The sequence below is a fragment of the Physeter macrocephalus genome, chromosome 6 (assembly GCF_002837175.3).
Source record: "Physeter macrocephalus isolate SW-GA chromosome 6, ASM283717v5, whole genome shotgun sequence".
Classification (NCBI taxonomy): domain Eukaryota; kingdom Metazoa; phylum Chordata; class Mammalia; order Artiodactyla; family Physeteridae; genus Physeter; species Physeter macrocephalus.
Window position 1 is genome coordinate 85,473,612 of NC_041219.1, and position 16,260 is coordinate 85,489,871.

The following is a 16,260-nucleotide window of genomic DNA, read 5'->3' on the forward strand; positions in this document are numbered from 1 at the left end:
GATCTGCCCCCCTTGGCCAGGAAGTACTGCTACTGCTAACAGCAATTTTATAGACAGAGAAGGTATTTTGTGCTCAAATAAACTTTAATTACACAAATTATTATTTTTGCTAGACCCAGTCCTTCTCTTTCTCCCCTAGGGCCATCCAGCTGCATCACCATCATAAAGGTAGAGTAAGATGGAACCACAGGGTCATACAGAGCCCAAAGAATACATATTTCACATACATACTCACCCCACTAGGTTTTCTTCAATCCCAAATACTGCTTTAGGTTAAGTGTATTCTGCTGCAAGTGGGGACAAGCGCTTGGGTCTGAACAGGCCCCAAAATGGATTGTGCAAGACTTCAGGCCTCCCTCCTCCCTCTGGAAGTTACAACTGTAGCAGAAATGAAGATGGAACTTCTCAAGAATAAAGTTTCTAGTACTAATCGCCACATGTCTCTTCCCCTTTGGTCATGGTTGTAACTGGTCCAATGATTGCAACAGATTGACCAGGTGTCAGAGGTGTGCAAATTAAGGCAGATGGACTCAGGGTGAGGAGAGCTGCAGCTGTCTGGGGCTGAGAGTCTGTAACACTGAGGTATTAGGCAAGGAGGGCTCTGGTTCTCATTCTGACATAGTCAGTAAAGCACTACCTGAGGGAGCCAGAGCCCAGACTCTGTATGTGCTGTACAGAAAGGGCAAAGGCATTCACTGCACCACTCCTCCAGCCAGAGGTAGAAAGGATTTACTCTGGAGAGATTCGGTAGAGCCCCCAAAACAAACAGGTTACATGTGGGCAAAGGGAAAAAGAAGTAGCACGGTGATGAATAAATTCAAACAAAGCTGAAAAGTAAGACCCTAGGACTGAATACAGTCTGAGAAAGTCCTGGGCACAGGGAGGCAGAGAGACTGAAGGAAGCAAGTCAGAGAAAGTACATTCATGGTAGCCTAGGAAATTGGCAATAGTCTGGGGGAGGGGAGAGGGTAGCTGTATGCCTAGCTTTCACAAGGTAGGGGAGAGGAAGATGACAGATATTGCACAGAGGACCCATCACTGAATTGTGGGAGCTAGCAGTTGCTTGGGGCACAGTTAAAAGGTTTCAGACACTTGGATCAGGAGGCTGGCCAAGAGCGTGATTAGGGACTCCAGTGATGGACATACTAGAGGCCTTCAGGCACCTCAAGCCCCGAATGGGTCAGCAGCTCTCCATCCCAAAGGGCAAAAGCAGGCACCACTGGACCCCGAAAATCTGTCTGTAGTGTGTGGACCACAGCAACCCGGCTCACATCCACCAGACTCAGCTTCTGGGCCTCATACTCCAGCAGCAGCCCCACCTTCTCTGGCTGCCCAATGCCCTCGATAGGGGCTTTCTCGTTGGCCAACATGGTGTGCCACTTGCGCTGAGCATAGATGAACACCCAGGAACGATCGTCAACACCGATGCAGCTATCCCGGGAAATATCCACGTCTGCCACTCCTATCCGGAATTGCTGGGAGCGCTTCACTGTCACCTCCCAGTAGTGCCTGCCACTGGTAACCGCTGTGTCTGCCAGCACCACTGCCCACTCCCGGAAGCGCTCCACATTCAGGGCCAATTTTGTGGGCTCCAATCCCACCATGCCGTATTTGACACCTGTGTCACCTTTGAAGAGTGCCAGGCTGCTGTGAGCGGTCTTTTCTTCCAGTTTGAAACTGATGCCTGCGGGCAGAGCAAAAAGACTGGATAATGACGTGCGCTAGAATTCTAGAACCAGTGACGTATTCCGATCTGAAACAGGCAGTCAAGAGATCACGAGGAAACACGGAAGAGTCGGAACGTCAAGCGGGTAAGAGAGTGGGGCGCTTTAGTATGAGTAGCCCAAGGATCTGAAAAACTGGGACTGGGGAAGCCCTGGAATTTAAAGAAACCAGAGAGTGTCCCAGCTTTGGAATCTCAAGACCAACGCGGTGGGGGAGGGGGAATGAGTCGAAGGGGCTGGAGTTGTTTCTACGAGCGGGCTCCAGGAGTAACAGACGGAAACTATTTTGGAAGTAAAAGAGAGTAAAAGGATATAATCCTACCTCTGCGGGCATCTACGGCGGCAACCCCCAATCGTTTGGCTCCCCAGCGGCACAGGCACAGCGAACGACCAAAGGGCAGCGCCATCTTGCGCCACGGATGAACAGGGCACGCCCCCCGCCCCGCCCCGCCCCCCTCCGCACTGGCTGAGACCCCTCCATCTGCCCGCCTGCTCCCCTGGCACTGTGCGCGAGAGGCAGCAGCGCAGTGTGATGACGTGAGGGAGCCAGTGACCCGAAGGGAGCTGCCATTTTAGTGAATTCTGTTCTGGTTGCATCCGAAACAGTTTATTCAATTTTTCCGCGGAGAGGAATGCTGTTCACGTTTTAACTAAATAGGACGTTTAGAAAGATGGTGTAACAAGATGGTTAAAGGTATAGATTTCAGAATTAAACAATAATTGTATTATTCGAACCCGGCTCCTCTGTGTGTCTTTGGGCAAATCACTTAACTTCTGTGAGCCTTAATGTTCTTATTTGTAAAAACAAAAATGTGTAGCCGTCAGACCGTAGTAAAAATTAAACGAGAGAATTACCTAGGATACATCTTGACAAATAGCAATCACTGGGTAAGTGGCAGTTGTTCTAATAAATATTAAGTGTTTGGTTTTGTGTTTTCAGGACTGGCAATGGAAGGTTTAACTCAAAATTTGGTTTTCTCAGGTGGGGGAACCCGAGTTTGCTCAAGATATCAGCTTATGCCTTCTCCCCGAAGGCAGAATCCACTATCACCTATTGGAGAACTCTCAAAATCTCTACTCCGTATTTCTCGCCTGAGTTCCAATCTGTATATCCAACAGCCTATTGGACATTTCTACCTGAATGTCCCCCAGTCACCTCAAATTTAACATGTCTAAAGCTAATTTTGTTTTTCTACACAGACTGGTGAACTGCAACCCACAACCAGCCCTTTGCCCAGGCCAGAAACCTGGAAGTCCTTCACTTCTTTGTTTCCCTCACTTCACATATCTGAATGTTATTAAATCCCTATCACATTATTTTTCCCCTGGACTGCTGCACTGGCTTTCTAACTGGTCTTACCTTCTCCCCAGTGCTGTTGAGGGAACATTTGAAGAAGTAGCTACCTACCTCATCATTAGGTTGTGAATTTTTTTTTCTTTTTAATAAATTTATTTATTTTATTTATTTATTTTGGCTGCGTTGGGTCTTCGTTGCTGGACGCTTGGGCTTTCTCTAGTTGTGGTGAGTGGGGGCTACTCTTCGTTGCGGTGCGCGGGCTTCTCTTTGCGGTGGCTTCTCTTGCTGCAGAGCATGGGCTCTAGGCCCGCAGGCTCCGCGGCATGTGGGATCTTGCCGGACCAGGGCTTGAACCCGTGTCCCCTGCATTGGCAAGTGTATTCTTAACCACTGCGCCACCAGGGAAGTCCGTGAAATCTTAAGAATGGGATTTAAGTTCCGTGTTATCTGTGCTCCAGGGTGTCAGTATTCCCCTTAGTACAGAGTAAGTGTTCACTATTTTTGAATGAATAAATAAATGAGTGAAAAGGCAGTTTTGGGACTTCCCTGGTGGTCCAGTGGTTAAGAATCCGCCTTCCAATGCAGGGGACACGGGAGTAATCCTTGGTGAAGGAACTAAGATCCCACATGCCATGGGGCAACTAAGCCCGTGTGCCACAACTAGAGAGCCCACGTGCCGCAACGAAAGATTCCGCAGGCCGCAACTAAGATCCTGCGTGCCGCAGCTAAGACCCAATGCAGCCAAATAAATAAATAAATAAATATTTTAAAAATAATTTAAAAATTTTTTAAAGGGAGTTTTGGGCTTCCCTGGTGGCGCAGTGCTTGAGAGTCCGCCTGCCGATGCAGGGGACACGGGTTCGTGCCCCGGTCTGGGAAGATCCCACATGCCACGGAGCGGCTAGGCCCGTGAGCCATGGCCGCTGAGCCTGCGCGTCCGGAGCCTGTGCTCCGCAACGGGAGAGGCCACAACAGTGAGAGGCCCGCGTACCGCAAAAAAAATTAAATTAAATTAAAATTAAAATAAGGGAGTTTTGTGCTGATTCTTGCATGCAATAGCTCATTCCTTCCACCAGGGGTCAGCCTGGCCCAGCCTTTTCATCCTACTTAGTATGTGAGAAGAGAGGTTTCTATTCTTTTCAAGCCTAGGAGGAAAGGCGTGAAGGTGACATTTCCTTCAGTAAAGTCCTGCTCTGTCAATACTTTGCATTTTGGTAGTAATGAGAGAAGAGTTCCAGGACTGTGTTTCTGTAGGATTTCTCCCTGGGTTCCACGTGGTCTTGAGAGCTGAAGCAATCACTGCACATTCCTCACACTGTCTCTTAGACACAACTCTATTACTTTATTCCCTGCTCAGGGTATAGTGTCTTACCTGTCATCGCTTGCATTATTTCACTTTTACAGACTGACTATCTATCTGATAAACTCACCCTCATTCTGATTATTTACCTGCCTCGTTGCTAATGAACAAGTAATTAACTCTTTAACATTTCCATGCATAATAATTAGGAAGTGATAGAATTTTACCTGACAGAAGAAAGAGAAAGAGACATTCAAGGTACAGGGAACAGCTTAGACTAAAGCACTGGGTTATGAAGCAGAGTGGGCGTTTGAGGAGCAACAAGGAGCACAGTATTGCCGGAGTTTCATGCTAGGGAGGTAAGGAGAGCAGTTAGAAAAGTTGAGGCTGAATGATGAAGAGTCATGTATGCCCTGATAAGAATGTCTTTCAGGCATTCAGGAGCTGTTGAAGGGAACACAGGGAAGTGACAAATTTCAGGTACTTTTACAAACGTCAAGCTGACAGCAACATGGAGAATGAATTGAAGGGGATGAGACTAGAAACTCTTAAGCAGGGTACAAGGCCACTAGAGTTAGGTTGGACATGGTGTGGGCTCAGCTATCCAAGAGGTAGAACTGATAGAACTTTGGTGACTGTTAGATGGGAGTGAGAGAATGGGGGAAGGAAAATTGATTCATAGGTTTCTGATTTAATGAGGGGATACAGAAGGAAAAGCATGTTTGGATGGGGGAAAATAATTAGTTCAGTTTTGGACAGGCTGAATTTGTGGTCAGCAGGACACCCAAGTAGGTAAACCGTTCCGAGATATATGGATATAAATTTCAGGGGAGGAGATGACTTAGATGAAGTCATCCAAGGAGAGGATGTAAACTAGAGTAATTAGGGAATAAACTGAAGGTGCAATCCAAGGGAATACCAGTATCTGAGATAACACATATAAAGTGCTTGGAACAGTACCTGACCTATAGTGAGCATTGGTCTGCCTGGCTTGGAGTTGTATCTGACTCCACAGGAAAGCAAGTAGTGAAGGAGGAAAGGACAGGATAGGCCAGTGTGTTTACTCTTTATTTCTTGGATTACCCCATTTCTAACATGGGGGGGTCCTGGTCTTTTCCAAGTGCTAATTGGAGCCCTTAACTATGAGTGGGAGAGGGATGATGCACTCAGAGCTTGGTGATTGTTCTGGGCTTTGCCAGGAGTCAGCAGTCAGCAAAGCATAAGCAGAGAAAGAGAGAGAAGGGGGGCCATCAGGAGGTAGCCAGAGGGGCTGCTAGGCTAGCTTGTGCTATGCTGGGGCCTTTGTCCTACTGAAACTGTCCACACAATGGATCTGGGTTACATGCTGACCTGGCACTCTAAATATGGGGCTAGGATAGAGATTCCACATGGTAGAAGCAGAGATGGATGGTCACCCAGCCCCTCAGGACCATATCGCTGTTCAACCACATTGTAATTGTTAGAGAGGGTGGTCAATACTAAATAATCATAAATCATGTTTATATCTGATTAATTCATGAATCAGTTCATTTATACTTTAAGGCAGCCAACTTGTATATATTGCTTGGGCATATCTCACCTGATCCTCGTACAATCCTGTATGGTCAGTAATGTCGATATTTTTATGGAACTCAAATTTGGGTTATTCTTTAGGTCCTGGTGATATGGGCTGGCTAGGGAGTAGCTTCAGAAAGGTAGTGAGTAATCACATGGGACCCACTGTGGAGAAATGAAGCAAGACCAATAGCTCTGCCTGAAGATTCCCTAAGCTTTACAGACTCACTTGCTCCCTAGTAGTATGGATTATGCTTCCTAAGGCACCTCTATGGGACAGAAATGGGGCCTTCTTTATTGAAGAGGGGAGTAAACTTAGGATCACTAGCTCCAGGAATATAAATAGGTTGAAAGGCTGATGATTAGTAACCAAGAGATAACTCAATCCAGTGTAGAGCTAGATGAGACTCCAGGATGATTACTACCACAAGCCAGTAAGACTTAAAATAACTCTGTAACTACCCCAAGTTTCTTACTTTACAAATCCCTTTTATCCATTTCTGCAGTTCCTAGTGGAAAAAACTTCAAAAATGTTTATATGTTTACTTAAGGCCAGAAGAGAGAGGTGGAGAATCTAGAAGTAAACTTTGTTGGCAATCCTGAAAAGAGCCCCAAATACAAGAATAGAGTAGAGTGGTAGCAAAAAAGTGAACAAACTAGCCAGAAAAGCCAAAGATGAACTAGGGTGTGTCCTGGGTGATCCCGAGTACTGACCCCAAGAATCCCCTGCACTCCCAGGCAATTCCTCACAGGTGCTTTCCGTTGCCCATTCCAGTGGCCCAAGTGCTCTTTCAGCATTGGTACCTTCTCACTGGTTGACTCTGTTTCTGGTGAGGGATGGGAATGGCCTTACCTCCCCTTCCCCAGAATTCTTTTCGTTGTCTTCCAGATCCACACATTAGCTTTCCTCTTTACCTCTCTGGCTCCTGAAACCCAGGTTCATAGAGATGATTAGGGAGTGAAAGAATGAGTCTCTCCTTTCACTGTGAGTATCTCTGGTTGACTGAAGCCATTATAAGCTCGTGCCCCTCACTCAGAGAGGCTGGGGTCGAAGGGCTAAAGAGGAAGAAAAGCTTGGTAGGAGAGAGAAGCGCCGAGGCTGGGGAGAGTGGATGCCTAGGTGTGAGAATGTGTGAGTACAAATGTCGAAGGCTGCCTTGGGAAGGGCACTGATTGGGGTTAGGGGTGGCAGGTTGAGGGATGAGGCTCCTCTGTATTGGCTGAAGGAAGGAGATGAGGGACACTCCTGTGTCACTCCCTGACACAGGAGTGGAGCTCTCAACTCTCTGCCTGCCTCTTTATCCAGCACCTGAAACAATTGCTCCTCATCTCCCAACTCCACCCACCTAGACCTAGAATAGCAGTCTCCAAACTGGAGCAGGACACCCAACAGAGACTCCAGACCAGGCTGGCAAAATGGTGACCTGGGAGGTCAGATTCCTGGAGAGAGGAGAAACCACCATCTTTTTCTATAGACTCCATCCTTCTCCCATTGAAGCCAAGACATTTCCTCTTCTCCGCCATTAAATTCCAGTCCAGGGACTTCCCTGGTGGTCCAGTGGTAAAGAATCCGCCTTCCAATGCAGGGGACACTTGTTCGATCCCTGGTCGGGAAACTAAGATCCCACATGCCACAGGGCAACTAAGCCCGCGCCACAACTACTGAGCTCGCAAGCCTCAGTGAGAGAGCCCACGTGCCGCAAACTACAGAGCCCACGTGCCCTGGAGCCCGCATGCCACAACTAGAGAGAAGCCTGCGCACCGCAACAAAAGATCCCTCATGCTGCAACGAAGATCCCGCGTGCCGCAACTAAGACCCAATGCAGCCAAGAAAATAAAGGAAATAAAATAAATAAATATAAAAATATTTTGCCTTAGAATTTAAAAAAATAGTAAAACAAATAATAAAATAAATCCCAGTCCAACCAAGGGGGCCTTATTCTCTGATCACTTCCTTATTCTGTCTCTTAGTCCTTCTTCCTTCCTTTCACATCAGGTGCTTGGGGGTCAGTAGGTACAGAATGAAGAGGCTGAGGCCTGGTTGGGAGAGTTTGTTAAAGGGGATGGGGACAGAGAGAGGTTAAGGAGCAGAGAGGTGGGAGAACAGTGGGGAGAAGACAGCATGATCTTGCCGCCTTCCCTTCTCCTTCCTCTCCCCCAAGACCTACAGAGCTGACGGTTTTGGAGAGAGGTATTGGCTGAAGGCCTGGATACCCTGATCTTTATGGGGTTTGTCCTTAGGGCATCATGCCCCAGTGGGAGCTCCGTGTCAGGCACAGTCCCTCACCCCGTGCCTGGAGAGCTGGTGGTGGTGAGCCTGGCACAGGTTTTTGATGAGGTCAGTGGGGCCCAGACAAATCCAGCCCTGCCTCTGGCACTGTTCTGGGCCCAATGGCTTGACCCTTTCCAGCGGGTATGCTATGTTCTGGCCCAGACACAGCAGCCATCCTGGCCTCAGTCCTCCTCTACCTGGTACTGCCATGGGTGACTGCAGCCTAGCTGGTCTCTCAGGTAAGCAGCAGCCCCTCTCCCTGAGTAGGATGACATTAGGTAGTTAAGGAGGGTGGATGGCTAGGACTTTACGGAATGAACAGAAGAGAGGGCAGCCCTGCTCTGTGCATCCTCTCATTAAGCCACTTTCAATACGATGTAATAGGCCAATGAGTTAGGCTCAGCAACTCAGGAATTGGGGTGACTTGCTGCAGATTCTGCTCAAAGCTGCCTTTGTGGATAGATGGTGGGAGCTATGGGCCAGTGGGAGGGATGTATGTGTCCTCCACCCCTGGTCTTAGCATCTCTGGTCCCTTCCAGATGAGCAAGAGGAGTTATATAGGCCAGGGCCAGGGCATGGAGTTCTCCTCCACTTTCCAGTTTGCTGTGGCTCACCAGCAGGTAGACCAGGCAGTCTGGCAGTGGGTTTCTCAGTGACTTCTGCTGGGGTACTGGCATAGATAAGAACCCCACCCATACCAAGCAGCTGTCTTGGGGAAGGCTGGGTTCCATTCCTCAAGCGAGACACAGCTTTTTTTTTTTTTCCTTCAGGAGGCTAGGCTAATAGAAAACATTGTGTATGCTAATTACATGTAAAGGTATGCAAAAATTCATGTGAGCTTTTGAGAGCTCATCCCTAGTTTGAAAGTTTGGCATTCAGCTAAGTAGGGAGGCTGATGTGAAAGGAAATGGGCTGGGGTTCAGTTCTCCATGGGGTTCTTATCAACATCTGATAAAGAGTAAAGGGGACGGGCTTCCCTGGTGGCGCAGTGGTTAAGCATCTGCCTGCCAATGCAGGGGGCAGAGGTTTGAGCCCCGGTCCAGGAAGATGCCACATGCCACGGAGCAACTAAGCCCGTGAGCCACAACTACGGAGCACACGTGCCACAACTACTGAGCCCGCGCGCCTAGGGCCCGTGCTCCACAACAAGAGAAGCCACCACAGTGAGAAGCCCGCGCACCATAACAAAGAGTAGCCCCCGCTCTCAGCAACTAGAGAAAGCCCGTTGCACAGCAACGAAGACCCGACACAGCCAAAAAATAATTAATTAATTAATTAATTAATTAATTAATTTTTAAAAAGAGTGAAGGAGAGAGGTTGGTAGCTCCAAATAAGGAAATTTAACCATTTTATTTGGTGTCTACAAGGGCACCAAATTAGCTGCGCTTTGCCCTTCTATTCCTTACTATAAGAGGCTATAGGGTTAATGGTTCCTGTTGATAAAACCCTCATCAAATGGCTCCAATTTATTAAGTGCTTTATTCTGGGCCAGGCACCGTCCTGGGGCTGTACCTACATTACCTTATTTGATCCAGAGAAAACTGAGGCTCAGAGAACTTACATTAATTTATTCAACAAATACTTACTTACTGCATACTGTGTGTCAAGCGTGGGGTTTGCATGCAAATCGACAAGTCCCTGCCCTCCTGGAGTTTGTATCTAGTGCGGTAACTTCCCCACCTAGAATGTGGTAAAGCCAGGATTTTTGTTGTTACTGCTATTCTTTATGGATTTCAAGTGCACAGAATAGTCCTTTGTTCGTGACATCCCCTTCTCAATAGCCTATATGTGGCTCCCAATTCCTGTGTTTCACACGGGAACAGCTTGTGATCTCTGTGACTTGCCACGATGTGGAGATGGTGGAGCCTATCAGTGTGTCCCATTCTGCCTTCTCCGCCACCACACAGCCCCCATCTCTAGATCCCAAGTCCCTCACTAAGCCTGTCCACAACTGAACCTCTTTCCCCAAACTTTTCTTCCCCATCTTGTCCTTTCCTCTCTCCTTGACCAGCCTGCTTCCCCAGATACCCACACCCCCAGACCTTTCCCTAGGCATAGAGGTTTAGGACTCCAGAGTCCTGATCACAGCCAGTTTAGGAGGAATTAGACACTCCCATTGCTTCATAGGTATGACTCAGTTTCCTTCCTCTCAGTACTTCCTGCTACGATCTTAGAGTTAGGAAAGATGAAGTACAAACAGAGTCTGAGATTTAACTACTCACCCCTTTTCCCCTCCCCAGCTCCCCAACCCCACTCTCAGCCTATCCATGGAAGATAGCATTTTCCTGCTCTCTATCTCTGTGGTTTAAAAGGCCAGCCTGGGAATTCCCTGGCGGTCCCGTCAAATGGTTAGGATTCCAAATTTCCACTGCAGGGGGCACAGGTTCAATGCCTGGTCTGGGAACTAAGACCCTGCAAGGTGTGCGGTGTGGCAAAAAAATAAATGGATAGATAGATAGATAGATAGATAGATAGATAGATAGATAGATAGATAGATAATAAAAATAAAAGGCCAGGCTGAGGGTTTGGAAAGGGAGGTGCTGGCATGGGTCAGGGGGAGGGAACCCGGGCTCAGAGAAAGCCAGACGCAGCAGAACTATTCTGTCCCAGAGCTGCAGGGTCCACAGATTCCAGCCCAAATCAGCCAATGGGAGAAGGCCCTCTAATCCCAGAGAACTAAAGGATTCTCTTCAGCTATCCAACTTCCCTGCTGGAGCCCACTCCTGATCCCCACCCCCACCCTTACCCCGGCTTGTTCAGAGGAACCTGGAGGCCCCCAGGAGCAGTCTCATACTCCATGAAGTGAACTCAGCTTCACTAACCTCCGAAGCAGAGTCGAGGAATGTTCTAATATAGATGTCAGTCAGGACTATGAACCCCAACTTTGACTTGAAGAGAAAGGCAGATTCCTCCAGTTCCCCTGTTCTTGGTCCTTTTCCCTCAGAGCCTGACACGAGCCCTGAGCCTATCCCCACCCTCACACCCCTGGCTGTGCTCATCTCCCAGTTGAGGAGGGAGGGGAAAATGCAGCAGCTTTATCCGATGCACAAGAGTGGTCCCAGCCCTCCGCAGCTGTGAAGGGGTTAAGAGGCTGGGCCAGCCACCTCAGCCTGCCCCTCCCAGGGATTAAAAGTTCTCTATAAAGGGGGCTGTCCATCCAGATCAGGCCAGGGGGGTATCAGGGACCCAGGCATTGTGCCTATCCCCCCTGCCATGTGGGAACTGCGGTCAGCCTCCTTCTGGAGGGCCATATCTGCTGAGTTCTTTGCCACCCTCTTCTATGTCTTCTTCGGGCTAGGGGCCTCACTGCATTGGGCCCCTGGACCACTGCATATCTTGCAGGTGGCTTTGGCCTTTGGCCTGGCCCTGGCTACACTGGTGCAGGCTGTGGGCCACATCAGTGGAGCCCATGTCAATCCTGCAGTCACTTTCGCCTTCCTTGTGGGTTCCCAGATGTCCCTGCTCCGTGCCTTCTGCTACATGGCAGCCCAACTCCTGGGAGCCGTGGCTGGGGCCGCTGTGCTGTACAGTGTTACCCCGACTGCCGTCCGAGGAAACCTAGCACTTAACACGGTAATGGTTGGCTGAGTGGGGCGGGGGGAACCTGGTGCCCTGACTTCCTTCCTGAAGTGCAGGTAGATCAGTTCCCCAGGGGTCTGGGACAGTGTGTGTGTGTGTGTGGGGTGTGTGTGTGTGTGTGTGTGTGTGTGTGTGTGTGTGTTCAGGGTGGGGAGGATCAACAGGTGCTGTGGAGGGATAAGGAAGTCATAGAGCCCTGGACCTGAGTTCAGGTCCCAGCTTTACTTTCAACTCCTGCAGGTTCTTGAAGAAACTTATTTTACCTTATGGGGCCTCAGTTTCCTCATCCATATTAGTGGGTGCATTTATTTCTACTATGAAGGAGTATTATTAGGAGAAATTAAGGAGCAAATACAATTACTATGAAAGAGGTTGTATTATCCTTCCTCTCCACGGAATGGATGCCGTAAGGGGGTTCCGGCCGGGGAAGCCTTGAGTAGGTAAGGCTGTGGCAGCCCTAATGCACTGCCCCCCTTCTTCTTCCTTTGCCCAGTTGCACCCTGGGGTGAGTGTGGGCCAGGCCACCATAGTGGAGATCTTCCTGACGCTCCAGCTCGTGCTCTGCATCTTTGCCACGTACGACGAGAGGCGGAATGGCCGCCTGGGCTCCGTGGCCCTGGCCGTTGGCTTCTCCCTCACCCTGGGGCACCTCTTTGGGGTAAGCAGGAGAGGGGAGCAACTTCTTGTTTAAGGATTCCCGGTCCCCCAAGCCTTTGTCGACTTTTAAGCATTCTTCCTGCCCACACCAAAGATCAAACCCGTACCCCTGCATTGGGAGCGTGGAGTCTTAACCACTGGACTGCCAGGGAAGTCCCTATTCTCCTCTCTTGTGATGGCTTTATCTAGTCCTTCTTGACCCCAAGGTGGAAAGGCATGCATCATGGGTAGATGTGGGTTTTGCCGGGGGATCCATAGTCTGTCCCCAGATGGGGCATTAGTGACTTCACCCCACTGTGGGACTTCCATGCAGGTTGTTCTCCCCTACCTGCTGCTGGCTGGAGACAAGGTGCCAACCCTTGGGGGGCAGGTGGCTGGTGGGAGAGAAGCCGGGGTGGAGTGGGCGGGAAGTGTTTCAGTTACAACTGTGTCTTTTGCAGATGTATTATACTGGTGCAGGCATGAACCCTGCCCGCTCCTTTGCTCCTGCCATTCTTACCAGAAACTTCACCAACCACTGGGTGAGTGAGAGGAGAAGGGCAAGATCCTGAGGCCCTCCTGCATGGGTGTGGACTGCAGGTTCCCAGGTTTGGTTCCTGCTTTCCATCTGTATGTGTTGACTGCTCTACCAACACTCAGCTAAGAGGGCTGCACAGAGTTTGCATGCCTGTGTGAGCAGGATTCATTATTTTGCTAGAAAGATAGGCTCTTGCTCATATTGTTCCTTCACTAGTTAGGGATTTTTACTAAGTATTCACTGGATTCCAAACTAGGAGCTATGAGGATAGAATACTGATCAGGAAGACAGAAGCTTCTACTCTCAGAGACCAGGATATGTATGAGCACAAATGGGCCTGGGCTTCATCCCAGTTCTAGCACTTTACTAGCCTCATGTGTGACCATGACAAATAACTCAATCATTCTGCACCTCAGTTTCCTTAACTACAAAATGGGATGTTATGAGAAATAAATGTGAAAATTATATGTGTGAAATATTTAGCACAGAATCTGATATGGAATAAGTCCTCAATAAAAATTGGCTATTTTTGTGTTGTTTGGCCATATACCAGCTAAACGTATGAAAATAATTCAAAAAATTTTTCAGAGTTGTACACCCATTTTCATGGCAGCATTATTTACGGGAGCCAAAATATGGAAGCAATCTAAGTGTCCCTCACAGATGAATGGATAAACAAAATGTAGTATATACATACAATAAAATAGTATTCAGCCTTCAAAAAGAAGCAAATTCTATACATGCTATATACAACATGGAGGAAACTTCAGGACATTATGCTCAGTGAAATAATCCAATCAGAACAAGACACATATTGGGGACTTCCCTGATGGCGCAGTGGTTAAGAATCTGCCTGCCAATGCAGGGAACACAGGTTCGAGCCCTGGTCCGGGAAGATCCCACATGCCGCGGAGCAACTAAGCCCATACGCCACAACTACTGAGCCTGAGCTCTAGAGCCTGCGAGCCACAACTACTGAAGCCCGTGCCCCTAGAGCCCATACTCCGCAACAAGAGAAGCCACCACGATGAGAAGCCCACGCATCGCAATGAAGAATAGCCCCCACTCTCTGCAACTAGAGAGGTCCCACAAGTTCCGCAACTAGAGAAAGCCCACAGGCAGCAAAAGACCCAGAAGCAGCCAAAAAAAAAGAAAAAAGAAAAGAAAAAGACACATATTATATAATTCTACCTATACAAGGTATTTAGAGTAGTCAAATTGATTGAAACAAAGCAAAATGGTAGGTAACAGGGGCTGGGGAGAGGGGGAAATGGGGAGTTGTTTAATATGTATAGAATTTCAGTTTTGCAAGATGAAAAAGTTCTGGAGATGGGCTGTACAACAACATGTATATACTTAACACTACTGAACTGTACAGTTAGAAATGGTTAAGATGGTAAATTTCATGTTATGTGTATTTTACCACAATTAAAAAGAAATTTTCAAAGCACTATGGAAACTAGTACAAACTGATAGCAAAAAATAGAATATACATGTGCTAAGAAGGTGTGGGATAAAGGTATAATTTAATGAGTCAGAAGAGAAATGGTAAGTTCTGTGGTGCAGGCAGTGCAGGAGTCTAAAGTTTTAAAATAAACAAACAAACAAACACTGATTTCTGCTTAAATAGTGCCCAGCTGTATGTCCCAAGTGCAGGATGTCTGTTTTACAGCAATGGGGTTGGAAAAAGAGCAGCCTTGCTCTTGGTCCCCTCCTCAAACCTGATTATTCCTTTCCTCTTCCTGCAGGTGTACTGGGTGGGCCCAATCATTGGAGCAGGCCTGGGCAGTCTCCTTTATGACTTTCTCCTCTTCCCCCGGCTCAAGAGTGTTTCTGAGAGACTGTCTATTCTCAAGGGTGCCAGGCCCAGTGACTCCAATGGACAACCAGAGGGCACAGGGGAACCTGTTGAACTGAAGACCCAGGCCCTGTAAAAGCTCCAGATGAATAGAGGGAATAGGAAGCTTCTGGGTTTACATGGAGGGGCTGAGCCAGCCCCTGGATGAAAAAAGAGACTGTGGGGAGGGGCATGTACTTCTTTATTTTTAAATTTATGTGTGTGTTTTATTTTTTTGCCTTTTGCCGTGTGAAATCTTTCAAGTTGCATTCATGAGCTGTTTGGTGCAAACTTCCCTTCCTCCCCATCCCACCTCTCTTCGCCGCTGTGTGTGCATGATTGTGTGTATGACTGTGAGTGAATGTGACTGTGTCTGAGTTTTGGGGCGTGACACGAGAGGTAGGGAAGGGAAAAGAGGTGTCACCCTATACCTTCCTCTCCCAACCCAGTGTGGTAAGTTAAGTACAGGGAACCAAGACCTTAAGTTTCTGGGCTTTACCCTGCTGCCAGTCAAGTGTATGGCTCTAGGTTTCTGAGGGAGCAGGGAAGCAGTTAGTTACTCCTCAGAGGAGGCAGATGGAGAGAAGTGGAGGAGACGAGGCATTCCAAGAGTTGGTAGAAGGAGCTGGGTGTGGTGGGCGAAATGGAGGTATCAGCCCCAGATCAGGATGCCAAAAAGTTTTGGAGAAGTTAACCCGAGAGTGTAGCCTGCTTATCTCAGAAATGCTTGCCCCAGGGACTTGGGTGAGGAAGTAGCTCTGAGAAAAGTGAACACTGGGGTTTGAACTGTTCTATAAATCCACATCAACCTATCTACATCCACTGGCTGGGTTTTGCGTGCATTCTGGCATGATGGATCTCTTTGGAGGCCCTGGGCCACTGATCTGCCAACCTAAGCAAAAGGTGGGTGAGCCTAGAATCTAGAAAAATTAAGTAGCTTAACTGCTCTGCCTGACACACCCGCAATGTGGCCTCCAAGCAGGTGGTACTTAAGCCCAGAAGAGCTCCCTAAGGCCGAAACAGGAAACCTGATGCCTGGAGCAAATGCAGAGGTAGGGGTGGGGGACATAGGAGGGAGAGGATTTGACCCTCAGTTTTAATTTAGAGCAGCCCAAAACACTCTTCAAATGGCATCTTTCTGCTTTTATCACTAGTTCTATAGTCTTCTTTATTTTCCATTTTTGTGTGTGTCTTTTCATTTTTCTCTCATCTGTCCTTTCATCTTCAGCAAATCTAACCCTTTACATGTCCCAGAAATTAATTCCTTCCATTCAAATTTTAATTATTCACAAGATATTATTTGTTTGATCCCTATTTTCTTTTGTTGTTGGGAAAATACACGCATCTCAACAGAAGCCAGAGGAGACCCTGACCTGACGATGAATACTTATGTTGACCTCTTCCTTTTAGGAGCCTCCTGCACACTTCGCAAGCTTTAAACCTATACCTATAGAAAGACAGACAGCCCAGCCCCGCAAAAGACCACTCTTCCACGTAGCTAAGCTCTCCATTTCCTCACAAAT

At 48.1% G+C, this 16,260-nt stretch overlaps 2 protein-coding genes across 2 annotated transcripts; one reads left to right on the forward strand and one right to left on the reverse strand.

Annotated features, from left to right (window-relative positions):
- Window positions 1-65: 65 nt before the first annotated feature.
- SPRYD4 (SPRY domain containing 4) lies at window positions 66-2,407 on the reverse strand. Its single transcript, XM_007129378.4, has 2 exons — window positions 2,047-2,407; window positions 66-1,684 (listed from the first exon to the last, which is right to left on the reverse strand). The coding sequence occupies exons 1-2, from the start codon at window positions 2,129-2,131 to the stop codon at window positions 1,146-1,148; spliced, it is 624 nt and encodes a 207-aa protein (XP_007129440.2). The 5' UTR covers window positions 2,132-2,407; the 3' UTR covers window positions 66-1,145.
- Window positions 2,408-11,360: 8,953 nt separating this feature from the next.
- Window positions 11,361-16,254, forward strand: MIP (major intrinsic protein of lens fiber). The gene is made up of 4 exons (XM_007129377.2): window positions 11,361-11,720; window positions 12,220-12,384; window positions 12,824-12,904; window positions 14,649-16,254. The coding sequence occupies exons 1-4, from the start codon at window positions 11,361-11,363 to the stop codon at window positions 14,832-14,834; spliced, it is 792 nt and encodes a 263-aa protein (XP_007129439.1). The 3' UTR covers window positions 14,835-16,254.
- Window positions 16,255-16,260: the final 6 nt, after the last annotated feature.